We start from the raw sequence: 20,900 nt of genomic DNA, 5'->3' as shown, positions 1-20,900 counted from the left end.
TTATGGAATTTTTTTGAAAAATTATCTAGAATAATTTAATATTTTCATGATTTTTCTATAATAATCTTATTTATTAATTAACTATGAATAATTTCAATTTAGGAGTATTTGCCTTGAGTAAGCTTAAGTAATCTGATGACCTGCTATAGTAAGTAATTTATCAAAAAAATAAACAGCAAAACAATGTAAAATTTGAAAAAAAATTTTAAAATTTACATAAAAAATTCTGAATAATTAAAAAAATCAGAAATATTTTTAACATTTTTTTTTAATTTTTTCAATATTTTTTTTTAATTTATCTTTTTCTTAAAAAAATAAAACTTGCTATAGCAAGTCATCCAATTACCAAGTTTACTTAAGGGGAATACATACCCTTTAAAGTTGGGATTATTCATGGTTAATCAATAAGTTGAATTATTGTAGAAAAATCATAAAAGTTGGATTATTCTAGATAATTTTTTTAATTTTTTTTTTCTTTTTACAAAATTTATTTTCTTCTACTTCCACTTAATCAGATGATAATGTAAAGTTGATCGAAGTAAAAATGTAAAACATATGTTTATAGGATCAGTTTATTACCATAATTTAAAAAAAAAATTATAATATAACACATTTTATGAAAATTAGAGTGAAAACTCGTTAACATCATTTATAACAACTAACTAATAACCTAGGCCTTAAGATCAAATATGATATACATTACAATGTTATTATCTCGATCGACTAATAAAATCATTAAAGCAATAAAATCAACAAATAACTAAGATAAAAAAAATATGTATGACTGTTTTCTAGCAAGTTATGAAAATTTTTAATCTTTTAAATTGTATAATTAAATTAATAGTATATAACATTTTCATGGAAATAAAAATGTGATACAAATTTGTCTGTATTGAGACAGCGAAAAGGATAAGATCTAAAACCAAAATTATGTGGTTAATTTATTAGTTTATTTATTTACATGGCTTATGATGAGTCGCGCTATTGCTTACAGCCCTAATTTTTTTGGGTCCATAAAAAAGTATTTTTATGTGCATGGTTGATATTAACTTGATTTAAATTTATATATAACTTACATTTTATGTTAAGTATGAGTTATTAATTTTTCTTATTAAGTAGTAAAATATCAAGAAAAAAATAAGGAGTGCTCCTATTATATTATATATTACGACTTAAGTTTTTAAAAGCCTTTTTTATTATTTATTTTGAAGCCTAAAAGTTAATGAGACAACCCACTTTATTATATCAATAAATTTTCGATTTCCTAGAGAAGGACTATACGAGCCACAGGCATACAACCAAAATAGTTACCATGCTAATATGATACGATAGATATATTCTATAACAACATAAATTTGAGAGCTAGAAAATTTTTTTTGGAGTTGCCTTTATAAAAAAATAAAAAATACGTCGGTTTCTCGCTTTCTTGCAATACTTGCGACATTTTGACTTTTATATTATTAGATACTCAATTTTGACCAATTTTACAATTATATTGTAAATACCCAAAAAAATTACAACTTTAAATGTTAGACTTTTTCTAATTTACAAATAGAAACATATAAATATTAATGGTCAAAATTGTGTATCGATAAGGCTGCTAGTTAAAATGTTGCAAGTAATAAGAACAGAGATAGATATACCTTTTTAGATAAGTTATTTTTTGGGAAAACTACAAGTAACAATTGTCTTCATTCATAAAGTGAGATCCAAACTTGTCCTTGCTTGCTCATTTCCTTCTTTGAACTTGCTAATGAACTTATCTTGATCCATTCTTGATGAAAATAATGGTGATGGATGTTGCAAAGAAAGTGATAATTCACTTCCTAGTACTTCTTTATGCTTTGCAAATTTCTTGGTTAACTCATTAAAAATTGTATCATTTGAAGCTAGGGTTAGAGTGAGATCTAAATCCATTGCTTTTCTTTTCAAATGACTAATTGTTTCCTTTTGATTGTTCTCCATTCTCGAGTCGTTTTCAAGGAAGCTTAACGAATTCGATTTCTCTCTTCCTTCAGCTGATCCCGAAATTGACCTAATTGCTAGATCAAACTCCATGCTAGACTTTGACGTTGGTGATTCATTAGTTTGTGACATTGGATCTTTTTTGAGTGTTTGTTGTGTTATCCAATTTGAAAATTTCCCTTGGAAGTCATGAACATTTGCTTGAGAATTACTACTTTTACTAGAAAAGATCACCCTTTCCGGAACATAATTGAAATTCAATTTGTTTCTAGACCAATCTCCTAACCTTGTTGCAAGAAAAGAAAATTTTAGGTTTATGATAATAAATTATTTAATCAATCGTTAATCGGAAACAACCTTTACGTTATTAGTGTATTATGTACTAACAAGGATAATATTACATATATTCGTCCCTCAAATCCTGCCTTAGGCGAAGCCACCTAAAATTTTATTAACTGGTTTTTCTAAACTATACACCAGGTGCATAGATTTAGATTACAAAATCAGTAAATATTTATAAATAATCTAATTGAAATATTTTCTAAAGATTTATCAATTTTACCAATTTTAAAGAAAATTACAAATCAAATTTAAACAGATTTACTTATTTTGTATTAAAAATTCGATAAATTATTCACAAAATGATTCTATAAGAAATTCCTATCTATAGCCTATAGGGTTTTTTTTGTACCTTAGATTGAAAGATGATCTTTGATTATTGTAGGCTTGTAACATAGGTAGCTGGCTGAGATCATATATATTATCTCTTCCATCCATGAACACCCCTTGATTGCTCATAGCTGTATAAGTAAAATTAATCAATCAATAATCAAAATATTAAAAGAATCATTAACTCACTTAGATCTGCAAAATATTGAGAATCTTGAATTATCTTAGTGGTTGTAGATTTTCTCTTTCACCCTTATTACCAAAGTTTAATTTTTACTACCCACATAAATAAAAAATTAATTCCCTTTCCCTTTCTATGTGGGATGCTTATACAAGATTTGCAAAACCCTAATTAGGTTATTAGACAATAAATTGATAAGAACTTATATTTACAAGGGGCTAATTACCTTGATTTGATTCATCAATCTTTTTGCTCCTGTACATCTAATTATAAATGGATTCAAAGAGTCAATAACACCAAAATAGAAAGGAAAAAAAAATTACAATTAATTATCTTATCAAATTTCGAATTAGATTGCTCATAAATCACTAAATTAAATAGATGTTACCTGCAGATGACTCTTGACATGAGCAATACTTAGCCCTTTGACATTCATCAATTGAAGAACCAACTTTGGTGTTGCTCCTACATATTTTCAACAATTTCACATCTCAAATATAGTATAAAAACTTCTCTTACAACTAATAGATTATATAACATATCCTAAAATTACAACTATCAATTTATATTTTTGTTTAAATTGATTCCTTAACAAGTTATCAAATATTTATAACATCATAATATTTTATATACTCTATAAAAAAGCATTAAAAATACATCAAGGAAGATATATATTGGATAATTATTATTTGATTTACTCTAAATCAAAAAAAAAAAAAAAAAAAAAAAAAAAAAAAAAGTCTACTTACTTTCTTGACCTCCTAGCCTCTCAACAGCTTGTACAAAGCAAAGGTGGAGATCCGGTGTCCACCGGAGGCGGGGCATCTTTGACCGATTATACGGTCGAACAAATCCCGAGGACGAGGAGAGCGTCTTCTTATCGCTCTCCTCCACTGTGCTCGAACTCGAGCTCGAACCATTTACTTTTAACAACTTACTATTACTATTGCTATGGTTGCTATTATCATCCACCTCCTCTATTGAATCATCCTCACACTCATAATCAATTTTATCATTGGAAAGGCTTGATTTGGATCCTTCTAAAGGACTACCACTTCTTGCCCTAATCATGATTATTAATTTCTCTCTAATTTTTCCTTTTGGATTCACTTATATGTTGTTTTCCCAAATTAATTTCATGATTAAGGACATATTAAAGGGTTAATTAGTATAAGACCAAAAATAATAGGTAGGTCTTTGTAGGTGGGTTAGTATGTATTGTTATTGGAGAAACAAATGGACTAATTTAAGATGCATAGGATGGAGGAAAATTCTAGCATGTGATGTACATGGCAGAATTTGAAGAAATTCTTAACCTTATTCTCTTCTTATATATTTTTACTGAATAATAGTTTATAAACATTTTTTTGATAATAATTTATTAAAAATAAATAATTCCTTTCTCCAACTACTTGTTCTTTTCCTTTCTTTCTTTTCTCTTTTTGTGACTACATTTCATGCTGGTGCTTTAATTAGCTAGCTAACTAGGGCTACAAAAAAATTATGAAAATTGCCTTGCATACACGTCATTTTTTTAATCCATTTTTAGAAATCATGTAGGGGTTGGTTGTTAAATAGAATTTTAAGTTAGCTTGAGTGGTTGAGGGTTTTTCCTTGTATCTTTGTAGAAGTGTTTATTCGGATCATCAAGTTGATTTTGGGTTTGGTGTTTTAGATCGGGTAAAAGTCTAGTTTTTTGTCCGCATTGATTTTTGCATCATTGTAAATGTATCTATTATACAAGGTCAGATAAATGTGGGTAGGTGGGTTAGTAATGCCCTCGTAGATTACCTCTTGGTGTTCTTACCATCCTGCTCCCCTCGTTTATTTTATTAGTTTTTTTTGTCCCCTTCTATTTTATTTTGTAGGTGGGTCTACTTTCTTATTTATAGGCCTTTTTATTTTTCACGTGTAGCTATGTCTCCGTATCTTTCTCAAGTCGGGGGACTCCTTTGGCCGCGCTCTCCTCTATGGGTATGAGTTGCCGCCGTCCTTTCCTCTCCAGACCCTGTCCATAGATTTTTCTATAAATGAAATATACTAGGTTGGATGATAATGATAGATAAATATGGATAGGATCCGTTTTGAACATCTTCACGCCCTTTCTTTTGGAGATAAAAACCATCACACCCTTTGACCCTTGTGACAAGGGTTCACCACCTATAGAAATGATTATTTCTCTCCCTTTTATTTACCCTACAACAGAATTTTCAACCTTGTTACACAATTGCAATATTAATTGAATTTAAAATTAATCATTATGTAATTAATTAATGATATATCTTTTCAATGCGGTTAAAGTGACTTTGTGATAAACGAGAACAATAAAACAAAGCAAAAAAAATATCCAATAAATTCAAACATATTGACTAAATATTTTGTTTAATTGTCAGATAGACTGAGTAAAGAAAAGTTAATTGAGAATTAAAATCATAACCTTTTTCTTTTAATTAGTAATATTTACTTTTTAACTGAAGTAAAAATTAATTTACGCTCAGTATTTTATTTTCTCAACAAGGCCATAAAAAAAATGAATCAAGTTTCTTATTACAATTTCCTAGGCTGAATTATCGCGATCTAGAAAAAACACAAGCTAAAGACACAAGGATCATTCTTTCAGTGGATGTAGTCAACACAGGACAAGTGATCTTAATAAATTTAAATATAATGTCTTGCATGAATGTATACATGTGAGTGATGATTTTTTAAATTTTAATAATTGGGAGGTATACAAATTGCCAGGAATTTTTTTCATACATAATATAGAATTAACAATAAAGATTTAATTTGAAGAAAAAAAAAATATATATTTGCAATATTCTATTATTCCAAAATTATTAATTAACTCTTAAATGGAATGGATTTAAAAGGACCAAATATACATACTTATTCTTGTCATCATCGACACTTCTGATTTGATGTGCTCTTGGTCATGCATATATTTGAAATATTATTTTGGATATAATCGAATATCTTGCAAATACATTAAAATCATTGCTATTTATAAAAGCCTGAATTGATCTAATGATACTCTTTGTCCTTCTGATAACAGATTGTCTTGTTGAATTATTTAGGCCATCTTTAACTTCTTTGGTTAGCTACTCACACATTAAGTTTTATATTATTACGTTAGTTTTCCCATTAAAATCGTTTAAGATTTGTCATTTATTAAATTTACGTGTATTTTTTGAATATTAGAACTCTTTAGCAAGTCTTTATACAAAAAAAAAAAAAAGAAGAGAGGTTGAGCGGCCTTCTCTTCCTTATTAGAGTATATAACATATTAAAAAACCAATTCAATTAAAAACTTAAACTTATAATTAAGGCTCCAGAATATATTATATACTCTAATATTTCTCAATTTCACCTGAGTTTGCTCTTTAGGAGATGACAAAAGGATTAAAAAAGTGTGAGTGGGTACGTTGTTAGGGAATTGTAAGTAAGTGAAATAATGTGCTTTAGTGGGGCAATATTTATAAGTTTTAATGTTGCAAGAGAAATAAATTGTACTCTTAGAATCAGGTGGATATTTAAGTAGAATCATGTTAAAAATAATTATTAGACTAATTTGGTAAGTTGAAATAAAATAGTTAATTGAGCAAAATCAGAGAGATATAGAGTATTTACCTTACAACTAGACATCACAAACGTATGTGTAAAAAGTAGAGTAATTAACTTTTGATTCTAAGTAAAAACATAAAATGAAAAAGTAAAAAGCATCATTATACTTTAACAATGAAACTTTTTTTTTTAAAAAAAAAGTCCAGCACTCGTGTGATTATTTACCTTTAAAATTATGATATACTCTCTTTTTAAAAAAAAAAAATAGTTCTATTTTCCTCCTCTTATTGAATTGGTTTCATTCAAAATTTTTCATTCTAATCCACTTATTTGATTTAATTTTTTTTTCTTATCTATATATTTCCATCATTTTTTTATAAAGATTTTTGCATTTAAAGCTATTTCATTGGGACAAAGAATATGTCACTCTTTAATTTGTGTACGAAATTGAATTATAGCAAATTATAATTATCAACAAAAAAAAATTAAAATGGTCGGTTTACAATTGCATATTCATCTTTTTATAGTAGTACAAGTATTCTCCAATTTTAATCACGGATATCTCGAGAGTTTAAGTGAGCCATCTAACTCTCATAAGTTGTACAAGTAGATCAAAAGATACTTTACCTTGTGATGTTTAATTTGTATGCCTATAAATCATTTTTCATAATAATTGTAGTAATTGTACACCTCCCATCGATGAATTTCATAATTTTACGATTCTGTTTCATTACTTTAATAACATTAAATAACTTTCATCTAAAGTGAAGTTTGACAAACTTTTTATTTCGGTCTATCTCTTTGAATTTGAATTATTTTTTATCACAATTTTTTCTTCCTTATAATCTTATTTAAATATTGCTTTTATCTATTTAATTTTTTAAATTGTTATTCAATTGTAAATTTAAAAATAACTACTTCTATATTGTCAAATTCGAGTTAATTGAGAAAGTATAGAATAGACATAAAACTCATGTTGTTCTAAATCATGCTGAAGCAAGTCACGTGTCTAACATTTTGTGTCAAGGCGTGACGCAAAACAATAACAAGTCGTATCATGCAGTTTTACATGCCACAACAACAGTTTAAACAAAATTCCAAAATTAATTCTAAAATGTTAGACCTAAAGTGTCAATGTGTCATGCCAATAGAACGACATTATGGTCCACATGTCGTGCCGCTCTGTTTTCAATCAATGGTGAATGTGGTGCGCCATTGTAACAATTGGCGAGCTGTGCCACTGTATCTAACTAGAGGCGGGTTGTGCCTGTGCCGATCGGTTTAGGCCGTGTCCATGTCAAAAAAAGGCCGAGCTTCAAAGTCAACTTCCAACAGCTTAAATGTCATATTTCCGAAGCCAACAACTTCAATATATTAATACAACTTTCTCATATCCAAAAAAAACAAGTTTCTAGGAAAAGTTATAGAAAGAAGTGACCCTAATAATGCGGATCTCCGTATCTGTTTACAATGGGGATGTCTGTCTTTTACTTGATATCAATTATTTATTGCCATAACGCATCTATCCATGTTATATAATTATGCATAGGTAACCATGCATTATTTATTTTTATTACCAGATAGGCCACAGAAAAAGAATGATGAGTGAGAGTTAAACTGAAAATTCTTTTTTAGAAATAGTATTTGCTTTTTAACTGAGACAACCCGTAATTCTTGAAAAACCATATAGTATAAGCATATAGAGTATTATCTACAATTTGTAAATTTGGGATGCCAAAGCTTGTATGCTTCAAGATTTATAATATAATTCTATATGAATATACTACTTTGTTTGACGACTTGATGTTGCTCTAACTATATAGTCCCTTAGTCCCTCTCAATTAACATCACATTTATTTTAGTTTATTCTATTAATTTTACATTATATTCTTTTTCAGCCAGTTTTTTGAGAGACCGTCTTTTTGAGAGATGTATCTCAAACCCAACCCAATAAAGATTAACGTCTACTTACTGTATTCTTAATGCCTACTTACATTGTCCTTAATGCCTACTTTCAATATCTTAAATATCTACTTGCATCATTCTTGACATCTAGTTACAATATTTTAAAAATTATATAATGGGTCGGCCCAATTAGAAATGGTCTCTCAAAAAGACCGTCTCTCACAAGAATTTGTGATTCTTTTTTTAAGCAAAATAGTTATGCTTAGCTTCTTTTAATCTCATCTATAAATTTTCTCTATCCATCTTAATTACACACATTCATTTGTTTGTCTTACTGTCCAATTCAATTCTTTTTTCAATTATCACTTAAAAAGCATTTGAAAAGGTATATTTTATGAACATTCGTACTACACGTCATTTTCACTATCATTTTTTAATGCCAACAACCAAACGGACCACTAAATCCTTATATATCAATTTATATTTAATATTTTACTAACTTTAGGTGCATGTTAAGTTTGCTCTCAAATCGGACATGATTATTAGAAACGATAAACTTAAATATAAACCGAATCATGGATATTTCAAACAGCCTAAACAAAGATCAACCTTTGGTCAAAGAAATAATGCTCCAAATAACCAATAAATTTACCCTAAATGGTGTGCTCATTGCCCAGCACGACTTGTTGCTCCAACCGCAGGCGCTGCAGTGAACCAGGGTCACTAATTTTATGAGATCAATACGGCATGACAGTGTGTTGCAGGCACTGCTTGCCACCAAAACACCAATCTATAACCAATTTTGGAGAAAAAGTAAAAAATTGAAACAATGTAGAGATTATAAGTATTATAAATATTGGAACATTGTATGGATCATACTCAAAAATAAATTTATAAAAATTAAGATGATCAAGTTTAATTATGCCCAAATATGTAATATAATTAGAAATTTTTTTTATAAAACATCAATCACAAATTCTTGTGAGAGACAGTCTCTCAATCTCTAATTGGACCGGCCCATTATATATTTTTTAAAATATTGTAATTAGACATTAACAATGATGTAATTGGACATTTAAGATGTCGAAAGTAGACATTAAAGATATGATAAGTAGACATTAAAGATATGATAAGTAAGGATTAAGGATAATGTAAGTAGGCATTAAGAATACAATAAGTAGGTGTTGATCTTTGATGGGTTGGGCTTGAGATATGTCTCTCAAAGAGACGGTATCTCAAAACACAAAAACTTGGACGAGACGATCTCATTATGAGACCGTCAATTTGGGTTGGCCCAATTCGAGCATGTAACAACATTTCAATTTTCTGGGTATTTCTCAATTTTGAAAATTGATACCTTTAAGATCAAAATTAAAAAATGATCAGAAAATGAAAAAAATACCCAAGTTGTTACACGCGCGAATTGGACCAGCCTAAATTTACGGTCTTATTATGAGGTAGTCTCGTCCTCATCCAAGACCAGCTGCTCTCAAAAGACTAGCTGAACATCAATTAAAACAATCCCAAATGACAAATGAAAACATCAAAGGAGAACCGAGGGAACATATATTATGGAGCAACCAGTAAATGGTGGATTTGCAATTGCAGCTAAACATATTGGGTCAACAGTAATTCGACAGAATATGAGGAATGAACCAAACACCATGTATATAGCCCACGATCTACATCAAGGAGTGTATTCTAGACAATTTTCTGGAGCCTCCTAAATAAAAATCATAGACACATAGCATCAGAATCATAGTGTAAAAACAAAGTTGCAACAACTGAATTGTAAAGGTTTTTAAAAAAACCAAATCTCTTATTGTTTATTGTTGTTGGTGGGCTGTAGATTGTTGTGAACTACATTAGGTTCTTTTTACCCTCAATTTTATCATCAATAAGAGAATGTTAAGGGTAGACTCCTTAAGAGGTCCCGTGGTTTTTATCCTTCACGTCGAAGGGGTTTTTCACGTATAATTTGTGTATGTTGCTTGCATCTTATTCCGCTTATTATTGATGCTTTGTGACTGAAATATTGCTGTCCACATTTCATATTCTTGTTGTGTGATATTTTGGGTTGATTGGTTTGGATATTTGAAGCGAAGTGGTGATCTAGTGAGTGTCGTAGTGACCTCTCCCGTTCCTTACAGTTACCGCGATAGAGACCGTTGCTGCATTTTGCACTCTGATCACGTTAATTGAAATTCTTCCATAGGATTATGATGTACACTTTCTTTGAAAACTAGTTAGGATACTTGGTAAGAGCAAGTTAATAGAAAGCCGCAACAGAAACTAGGCAAGAGTACTAAATACAAGTAAATCTATGAGCAATTCTAGATCCCAGTGCACTTTCCTTATTTGTAGATTATTTTTTGCACAATGTACACCATTTTTTCAGTTGATTGCTTGGAGAAAGCACTTGACAGTATTTTCTATAAGTCCTTTCCCTTCAGTGTTCAAATCATTATGGATAAGTAGAAGTTGGAAGAAGCATACATTACTGAGTAAAAAATCCCAGGCTCTTTCCAATGTTCAAAATGGGGAAGAAAAGCCAATTTGCACACCAGTTTTTCCATTATCATGCTCGAATCGCCTCACTAAGTGACAGTAATTAACCTTCACAATAAGAGAAAATATAATTAAGAACATTTCAATGATAAGATATGCAAAAGCTGAACATGAATAAAATATACCAACCTCGAGTCGGAATAGTTTAGTGGGAACAATAATGCCACAACCAACAGTACTTCGAAACGATTGCATGAAGTTATTTGGGGATATTTTCTGCCACTCATTCTCTGTTATTTTAACAAGATTACCAGCGGCAGCAAAGATATGACCATGGATCCCAGCTTCCTTGAGAACTTTCAATGGAAGATCAAATGAAAGATCTGCAAATGCAGAGACGGCCAGATCTCCGCCTAGAGCATCCCTCTCTGCAGCAGCACTGGAATCATCATACGGTATGTCTCTAGTTTGTCTACGTGGTTCAGTAGGCCCAAGTCCTCTACACTTGAAACCAAACAGAGAACTTGGCCCTGACAATGAGCAAACTGGTGAAGAATTACCACCCATGAAGAACCTATCCAGCAGGGATGATGGTCTGTCCAAGAATCCCCTTCCCCATGGGAAAATAACACCAGCTGATAACCCAAGATTAAGGGCTGTATGATAAAATCCCAATGGTAGAGCATAACGGAAATCAAACTCCTGTTGGTTACAAACAAAAAAGCTGTGTTGGATTAATTTAGAATGGCAAACCTATAAATTATCAAGTAAAAAAGGCCCTGACTCATAATTGAAATGGAACAAGCACAAATTGAAATAGCTACTTGCCAAATGCCGATGTATGGGATATCAGGGAACACCCATCATATATGTGTTTTTTCTTGATTCCAAAGGAAGGTATCCTTGTTCTATTCTATTTGAAAATTAATAAAAAGCATACTAGAACTCAAGCCCACCACTGAGCTGGACTGCAGAGAGGGGGGTAAACAAACTATGCGACAGGGTATATTGAAAACTTAGTAAACCAACAATTTCACCAAATGCCACAAGGGTTTATCACGTCAAAACACTTCCAAGATCAGAGAAGAAGCCATAATAGTGACATAAATCACAAAAGTAAAAGGGACTCCCCCCCACCCACAAATTTGTTTCCAAAACAAGGACCCTTTCCTCTTCTAAAACTACCCCCCCGAATATTGTAAACGTATTTACATACAAAAGTATTCAAAGTTCACTGGATACATCCAACATTGTGTTTACTCACATATGCACCCATCTAAAAAAATGAAATCAACACAAAGCTTTCAAAGACAAGAAACAAAGTGATGGGGATGGACTACGGGTGGCAGAAACATAGACAACAGTTCCCTGTGCAGAGCCAGATTGAATGACTCTGAGGTACATTGAACAGTTATCTGTAATTTGAAATTTAAAATTAACTCAAAAACAGATACAAAAGGGTCAACACAACAGTAACACATACCTGTCGCAGAAAGCGTGCACTCCGACAATCAGGATTCAAGCCAGCAAATAAAGTAGTAAATTTTAAAGCATATCCGCGAGTAGGCCTCAAAGCAGAATCTCTCTTATCAATGTTAAATGTGTATTTCAACGAAGACAATAAACTATGCCCAAGTTGACTCCTTACTGATTTACTTGCCAACTGTGATGGATCTGTTAAGGTGCGCCAAGTCAAATTGTATACCAACTCATGGTTCCTTGTTGATAGTAGACCAAGACTAAAGCCTAATCCTTGTTCTTTGTATGAAGAAGACTTTAGCCAGTCTTGGGTGAGTATAGATGCTCGAGCAAACACAGGTGAGGGCCAATGTCTGATTCTGGGCAGTGAGACACCAGTACTAACCTCTGTTGTCTGATCCCATCCAAAAGATACAGACCCATCCCAAATATCAGCATAACCAAGCAGATTCTTCAGCTTCAAATTTCCTTCAAGAGACCAAGATCTAACCTTTTAAAAGGAACGTCAGGGTCAGCAAAGATATAGCACAATAACATAAGCATTGAAAAATAACATGGAAGGAAAATGATTCTTCAATGGAACAAAACAAAGTTGTGCCAACTGCCAAAGCCATAAGCTCATAGTAAATGCTAAGAACCTTTTCAAATCACCCACCATTAAGCTTAATATGCCTCTCCATTTTTGAAAATATCACAACAAATGTAACATTTCATGGTGACCCCATTATTATGCCATTGGGAAGGTAGTAACATAAAGCTAATTTCAAGATACGACAGTAGACAGTAGGTTTAGATAAGTAATCATAGCAAAGATAAGCTTGCAAACAGAAATCAGGCTAACAAACAATCAGCCTGCTAAATCCCCAGCTTTTGTTAAGGGAGAACACTAAGGATAGAGAATTCAAAAAAAAAAAAAAAAAAAAAAAAAAGCAAACATTGATTCAGGTTATATAGTCAAAAAACTTCTAATTTTCTGTTAGCTACTGTTTTTGAGTCAAGCTCTCAATAGCCAACAGTAATGGAATAAAATGTCAACGGACACCATAAATAGTAAAATAACAGGCAAATCATTTCTCGATATTTTGAATAATGCTTTTTCCCCCATTGCATGTGCATGTACTTCATTTTCTTCTCTGCTGACTTTCAAAATCAAAATTCTTCAGAGCATCAAAGGGAACAGTAGATCTTCTAGCATTCTGTCAAATTCTAATATTGGGATGCAGCACTTTTGATATGGCGAAGGGGCTGGAAGTTGCAAACATTAAAGATAAGATGAAGGGACACGTCTTCAATGGTTTGGGGCTTTGGGCACGTGCAACAAAGGCTAAAAACAGAACCAAGGATACTCCCTTTGTCCCTCTCAGAATGCACCCCACACTTTTGGGGTGAAATTTAGTGGAAAGAGGAATTGGGTTGGAGAATAAAACAAAAAAACAAGTGGATGATCAAAATGAGTAGTTAAGTCAATGGAGAAAAATAATAAAGTATTTCATTAGAGGAAGAGAAGGCCAAACATAACTTAAATAGCAAGAGTTGTACACTTGAAAATGATGTTGGGTGTGCAATGGGGCATGAAGAGATGAGGTTTGGACCACTCCATGAAGTGACCAATGTTGATGCTTTGGAATGTCTGGGCCTCTTGGGCAAGGCAAGGCATGCCTTGAACAAGGCAAGAGAATACATAAGGAAGGTATTGGGTTGTGCCTTGAACGTGGCAAGGCACAAGAAGGTAGATGCTCGATCGAGGCAACAAAGGAAGCAAGGCAGTGAATGCCCAAGTGCAGCTGCTCATTTGAGGCCATGTGGCTCGTCCGAGCAGTGCTCACTTGGGGAATAAGTTCTAACTTGTCCTATGGTTTCTCTAAGATGCTGTGGGCTGTGGCTATATAGGGCTCAAATAGGATTAGAGAATAGATAAGAGAGAGCCCAATACATAGAGGCAACTAGGGTTAACACCATTAGAGTTCTTTCTACATTATATTAGTGTGTTTGTGAGTGCTCTCCTTTAAAGGTGGGATCTTTACCTTGAGAGATTATTCTCAAGTGTGTATGAGGTTTATTCATTGATGTATGTCGAATCATTAATGAAAGAAAACATCTTTTGAGGGGGAGGTATCTAAGATACCTCATAAATCATTGTGTTATTGCTTCCTTAGAGTAGTGCTTTGTTTTTCATTTGTTTTTTGCACCTTGTTCTTCGTCAAACATCTCTAAACCCTTGCATTTCAATAAGCTATATTGCAATATAGCAATTCTTATTTCCAAATTCTGAAATATTGTCCACTGTTACTTTCCCGCAAACACCATCAATAAACGGAGAAAAAGTAGACTATTTAGGTGAGCCTTGACAGTAGGTTTTAAGTTATTTTTAAAATTATGTCGGTAAATTAAATTTACGGTAAAACTACAAAATTTAACCCAAAAAAATCTACAATTTTTTTCTCGCATTGGGCCGGCGCCCGGCGCCACGTGTGGCCCTTAATAAGGTCTGTCATTGCCATTTCCAACCGAATGCCAAAAACCCTAGTTTTTTAAAGGAAAAAGCTTGTAACTTTCAAGACTATGAACAAATTACAACTCTACTATGACGAAAACCAGTAATAGGTAAGGCAATTTAAGCTAGCTTTAAGAGTTAGAACCGTAGTGACAGCTTGAAGAGGTTAACAGATGTGACATTAGGCAGTAGAGGGACCCAAGATTTTTTGAGATAAAGAAGTCCTTCTCATCTTGTATTCTTACTTATCAAACAACTACTTTTCCAAAACACCCTAGTTTAGGAAGCTAGAGCATACAAAAAAGCTAATGCCTACTTCAGTTACTTATGCAATGCCTACGTGTAGAGTTAAATTCACTAATTTAAACACTCCAGATACTGTTCAAGGCTAACTTTAGTCTAACAACACTCTTTTCCCCATCTTCAATGATTTAATCAGTTCTCCAAATTAAATCAAAGGCCAATGCAGTCCTATAATCAATATTCTAACATAGTAGCATTACAGTCTTATACCGATATCCAATGACCAATATAGATATCTTCACCATGTCACGCAAATTAACATTATTCTAGCTAAATACTCCACATTCTACCCACTTAAGTCAACCATTAATACTCAATACATTTATAACTAAAAACTCGGCTTCAATTCTAACATACCAAATCATCCTGGCCTCGAAATCGATTCATCTACACATAAATTACAACACATTCAAAACATTCACATTCAACAATCACAATTGCCCTAAGAAAATATCTTGCTATGCACATTCAAAATTAAAAATTAAAAAAAATTAAAAAAAAATCAATTAATCAAATTAAAGTAAGAAAGATATACCCCAGGCTTTGTATACATCCCAATTTGACCAGTTAGCGGACTCGTCGTCTCTGAAACCATAATAATAACATTCGTAGTACCAGGCAGCTCCTTAGGTCCAGCATCAAGAGTAAAATTAACCGAATCAAAGATATCCAACTGCCGAAGCTTTAAATCCGCAATTGCAGCAGCTTGAAAAATCTCTTGAAGAGTAGAAGCTCGCTTCAGGTCATCTAAAATCACCGCTTCAATTACAGAATCTTTAGTTTTCAAATTCCCCTTAATAATCACATCATGGACTCTTAAGGCAACTGGTGCAGACCTCATTCGATTAACGAGCTTCGTCATTTTATCCCTAATTAATCGATCGCTTGGTTCCGTTGACGACGAAGATGTTGCTTCTTCGTCATCGTCTTCTTCAGCGTCGTCATCGTCGTCTTCATTATCGTTATCTTCTGGTTCATCTTCGACAAGAACATTGTGGGAGAGCGGAGTGGTTGAAGAATTTGGTGGTTGATTATCTACCTCTTCGGTTTGAACGGCCATTGTTGAGGAGGGAGAGAAACGGTAACGGGGTGTAGTCTGTTCAAAACTGTAATGATGGAAAGGGTCTGGGTTTAGCCGTTTAGCACAACTACCTACTCCCGATTTCCTTTTACTACATTGCTACACTTTTTCATTATAGTTCGTTTTTTTTTTCTTTTTGTGAAAATATATTTTTCGTAAAAATGTAAATTTAATATTACAAGTTACTTTAATTTCTATTCGTATATATTATTTCATTAATACTTCATCATTTATATTATAATTAATTTTCTTTTTGGTCTTAAATTGTGATATAACAATATTTCATTAATACTTTGTTACATTTAAATTTTTAATTTATAGTTTTTCATAATAATTGAAATTATCTCGGGTAAATAGAAGAATAATTTTAATTTCAATATAGAATAGTAATCTCGATTAAACATATATTTTTTCAAATTTGAATTTTAAGTTGGATCTTGTTAACGAACGTCCTCGATAGAAATGGACATGGGTCGAATCTGGGTCGGGTTCTGCAAGACCCAGATTCAAACCCTAATTTTTTTATTGGATCCAAACTCGGACCCAAATTCGTAGGGTCTGAAAATTTTAGACTCGGACCCAACCCTAAGGGTCTAGCAGGTCTAGGGTCTGGATCTGGGTCCAGAGCAATATTTTTTCCTCAAAATTTTTTTCAAATATATTATGTAGCACAATTTTCGATTATTTGCATAAAATTATTTAAACATTTTCGACTAACGATGATCTTTTAATACTTTATACTAATTGAGCGAAATATATGAAGTTTTCCAACATTCAAGTTCTTATAACAAAATATTTATCAAGTCTTTAATTTTTAAAGTGTAGATACAACGACCACATTTTTAAATTATATGAACCGACAAAGTTTAAAATCACGTAATGTTCAAAAATATAACAAAATTTCAATCAAACAATTAAATATACATGATAACTAATATATAATTTTTTTTTTAAAAAAAAGATGTAAATGAGTCTATAGGTCGGATATGGGTCTCAAACGTGTAGACCCGGACCCTAAGGTCATGGGACCCAAATTCGACCAGAATCAATAGAGTCCAAAATAGATGAACCCAGAACCTTAAAATTAGGATCAGGTCGGATTTTGACCCATAGAGTTCAAGACCCACGGCCATCCCTAGTCCCCAAAGTGTTTGTCAATAAAGATATATACATTATATTACCTAATATAGCATAAATTTAAAATCTATCAACAAATCACGCTTTAAAATATATTACTCTATTATTTCTATTTTTAATTTTGTTTTCTTAATTTATTGTTTCAAGTATATTATTATTTTTACTACGAACGCAACAAGAGCGTTGGTTAGCTAATGCATTTTTTCATATTATCTCTAGTTATATATAATATAGGGTAGTAGGCAGTGGATCCATGCTAGTATAAGATATAGAAGTACAAGCTCTAGTCATAAATATAGTTGCTATATTTACCGTAAAACAATGAGAGTCACAGACATTTTTTATTAAATAAAAAGGGTAAAATTGAGTAAGGTTAAAAGTGTGTATATTTTGTTTTGTACAAGCTCGGCCTCGAGATGCTTGTAATGTTATAGTTGATGGTTTGGACCTAAAGGTTATTCATGCTTAACTAATATTTTGGTACATCCACCACGATTATTTGTTAGTCTCATCTTAATTAGACTTTATTTTGATTAATTATCTAATTGAAATTTTAATATTTTGATTAAGTTAGTTTTCACTTTATTTATACATTTTATTCATATTCTTATATTTTGACATTGCGAGTTGTGACATGTGCATTGAGGATCATATGATGATGTTAGCCTTCTTTATGAAGTATTAAATATTATCGTAATTTGTCGCTTTCTTAGTTTTGGTTTACCAAACATTATACAAAAACGATTCATGATTTACTTATCTTTTCCTAAGTTTGAGCCGATTCACTATAAGATTAGCTTTACATGTAGTAAAATATTATCTATAGTCTAAGTTTAAAAGGCCAGATTGACATCACAAATCAAATCAAATAAAAAAATATATAGCTAACTTATTATGATGGATACAATGTTTGTATTGACATATCAAACTGAAATAATTTTTTTGTCACTTTAATTTTGCTATAATAAGTTAAGTTAAGTCTATTAATAAATAATGAAATAAATAATAAGACAAACAAATACATGGATAAATATTTGTTTTGATGAGATAAAAGAATAATTGAGTTTATTGATAAGAATATGAGATTAAGGGAGACAATATAAGATCAAACTCCAAAAACAACGATAATAGTATAATAAAATTTGACAACTCAAATAAAACTAGATAATATGTAACATAATTAGAGAAATAAAATCCTCAAATAAAAGTCTTAGACGGATTTTCCTTTCAAAAAGTCATACGAATTTTGTCCATACTAAATATTATACATATATGTTTTAATTAGAGCCATCAAATCAAATTTCAACTCACATACTTCTGTCGAGTCTTGTATCCACATTAATTTTTACATTATTGTAATTTTATTTTTAAAGTTGGACTTAAGTCGAACTCACAATATCACTTACACAATTATACCCTTTTCTTTTTAAAAGTAAAATCAAATAATAAGTAAAAAAATAAAAAAAATATTGTAAAAATATATGCAGAATATTTAGAATGGACTTCATATATGCTTCATCTGTTTCATTATACTTGCAGCTGAGTGTGACATATTGTGTGGGAAAATGTCACTATCAGTAGTATTATGGAACGGAGGTGTTTCGGTAATGAAACGAGGAAGTGCGAAAGACACTTAAAATACCTGGAGATAAGGTGTAATCGGGGACAACTGTCAATACGCTAAAAGTGCTTATGATCCTTCCGCTGATGAGACCTCAAATCCTGCAATAAAACGTCAGCCTTGTCCGTGGTGGTTTCCTTGAAAATCCCTCCGACGCTCAAGTCAGATCGGAAAATCGAAAGTAATGATCTATGATAATTAATGAATACAAGATTGACGGATTGTAGGATGAGTTCAGATCAATTGAAGAAATATTTGGTTAAATATAGATTGTAAGTAGAGGGGTGGTGTATTTTTATGGAGTTACGGTAAGAAGATAAAACTTCAGGTGCAAATGATGTATGCAACATGTATTTATAATTGTAGAATGGAGGTTAGATGGTGAATTGATGTGGGAATCATGAGTATGATGGGTGAGTGGTCGGTTATGGTGAGTAGTGAGTAGTGAGTAGTTATTTTAGAAAGTTATTGGACTAAGGTGGGTGTTTTGGGTTTGACTAAATAAATTACGGGTTTATTTATTTGACTCCATAACATTAGCCCCACGCATGAGTGATAGATGAGGGAATTTAATGTAGTGAGGGTATTAGTCTTTATGCGAAAAAATGATACCTGTGATGCAGACGAATAAAATGTTCGGAAAAAATCATGCAATAAGGTCTGAATAAAATAAACTTTGAATTCTTGCCTCGATGGGCCCATGTTGGTGGGAAGCCCTATGAGTTATAAATGTTTGGCCTTTGGGCCACTTTTGATGATTCGACTTTAGAGCCTGATATGATGATTCGACATTTGAGTCTGATATGATGATATGGCCCAACAGTCAATCACCTGGGACTTAGATAAGGAATCATACTAGATGAATCCTTCGAAAGCATTGATGAATATTTGGATCAGACATAGGTCCGCATTGCCCAGCCGTCAATAACCCGGAACTTAGATAAGGAATCATACTATGTGAATCCTTCAAAGATGAATATTCTGATCGAACATAGGTCCGCTTTGCCCACCCGTCAATCACCCAGGACTTAGATAAGGAATCATACTAGGTGATCCCTCAACAAATATACTGATCAGACATAAGTCTGCTTAATAAATGATCGAACTATCAAGCTAGGTGATACTCGCTATGAATACTTTGACAAATAACACCCAAAATCACTCGTTTTGGGGCTTAATAAGAGTCCAAGTTATCAAGCTAGTTGACACTCGCAAGGATCCCACTTTCAAACAAGGTGAAAGTTTGATAATTAAGATGAATACTAAGAAAATATTGCCCAAAATCAATCATTTTGGGACTTAAATAATAATATGATTTTCAAACTAAGTGAAAACTTAGATGATTCCATAATATGACAAATAATGCTCATGTTTTGGGACTTTAATAATAATATGACTTTCAAACTCGGTGAAAGCTTAGATGATTCCATAATATGACAAATAACTCCCACATTTTAGGACTTTAATAATAATATGATTTTCTAACTAGGTGAAAGCTCAGATAACTTTATACATTCTTCGTTGAAAACCATGTATAAGTAAGATCCAATATAATAAGAATAATAATTAAAGTATTGAATTCCCACGCGTAATTAATAAATAATTCATTAAATATGTGTCAATATCATACTTGATCACTTTCCACATCGACCCATGAATAACAAATACGAAACACCCAATATTCGTTAATGAATAAAAGCAAGAATAACCATATGATCATAAATATATTCTTCACTTGGCAATACTAGTCAAAGATTTGCATCATTTATGTAGCATTTCATTAGAAGGCGAAAGTGATGATTTTGCTCCATGTATCGTGTCACCTGAGATTTTTTTATGGATGGATGGTTTGAACTACTGTCAGATCATACCTGGATCCAGCCAATACATTGAATGTTGGTAGTTTTCCGAGGATCCGATGTAGATAGTTTGAACCACTGTCAGATCATATCCTAATCCGGCCAATACATTGAATGTTGGTAGTTTTCCGGGGATC

General features: G+C 31.9%; 2 protein-coding genes across 3 annotated transcripts; both read right to left on the bottom strand.

Annotated features, from left to right (window-relative positions):
• Nucleotides 1–1,354: 1,354 nt before the first annotated feature.
• LOC130804109 (myb family transcription factor MPH1-like) lies at nt 1,355–4,146 on the bottom strand. The gene is made up of 5 exons (XM_057668438.1): nt 3,565–4,146; nt 3,204–3,280; nt 3,042–3,078; nt 2,657–2,765; nt 1,355–2,251 (listed from the first exon to the last, which is right to left on the bottom strand). Exons 1-5 carry the CDS (start codon nt 3,884–3,886, stop codon nt 1,696–1,698), a joined length of 1,101 nt encoding a protein of 366 aa, XP_057524421.1. The 5' UTR covers nt 3,887–4,146; the 3' UTR covers nt 1,355–1,695.
• Nucleotides 4,147–9,373: 5,227 nt separating this feature from the next.
• LOC130804286 (uncharacterized) lies at nt 9,374–16,237 on the bottom strand. 2 transcript variants are annotated; one of them, XM_057668674.1, is made up of 5 exons: nt 15,601–16,237; nt 12,273–12,758; nt 10,979–11,491; nt 10,778–10,897; nt 9,374–10,004 (listed from the first exon to the last, which is right to left on the bottom strand). In XM_057668674.1, the coding sequence occupies exons 1-4, from the start codon at nt 16,123–16,125 to the stop codon at nt 10,814–10,816; spliced, it is 1,608 nt and encodes a 535-aa protein (XP_057524657.1). In that variant the 5' UTR covers nt 16,126–16,237; the 3' UTR covers nt 9,374–10,004; nt 10,778–10,813. The 2 variants fall into 2 exon arrangements, with proteins under 2 accessions (XP_057524657.1, XP_057524656.1); XM_057668673.1 differs by lacking the exon at nt 9,374–10,004 and having other exon boundaries at nt 10,458–10,897.
• Between the last annotated feature and the right edge of the window lie 4,663 nt (nt 16,238–20,900).

The sequence above is a fragment of the Amaranthus tricolor genome, chromosome 17, assembly GCF_026212465.1.
Source record: "Amaranthus tricolor cultivar Red isolate AtriRed21 chromosome 17, ASM2621246v1, whole genome shotgun sequence".
Lineage (NCBI taxonomy): Eukaryota > Viridiplantae > Streptophyta > Magnoliopsida > Caryophyllales > Amaranthaceae > Amaranthus > Amaranthus tricolor.
Note: the sequence above shows the minus strand (reverse complement) of the source record. Positions and strands in the feature narration are given on the sequence as shown.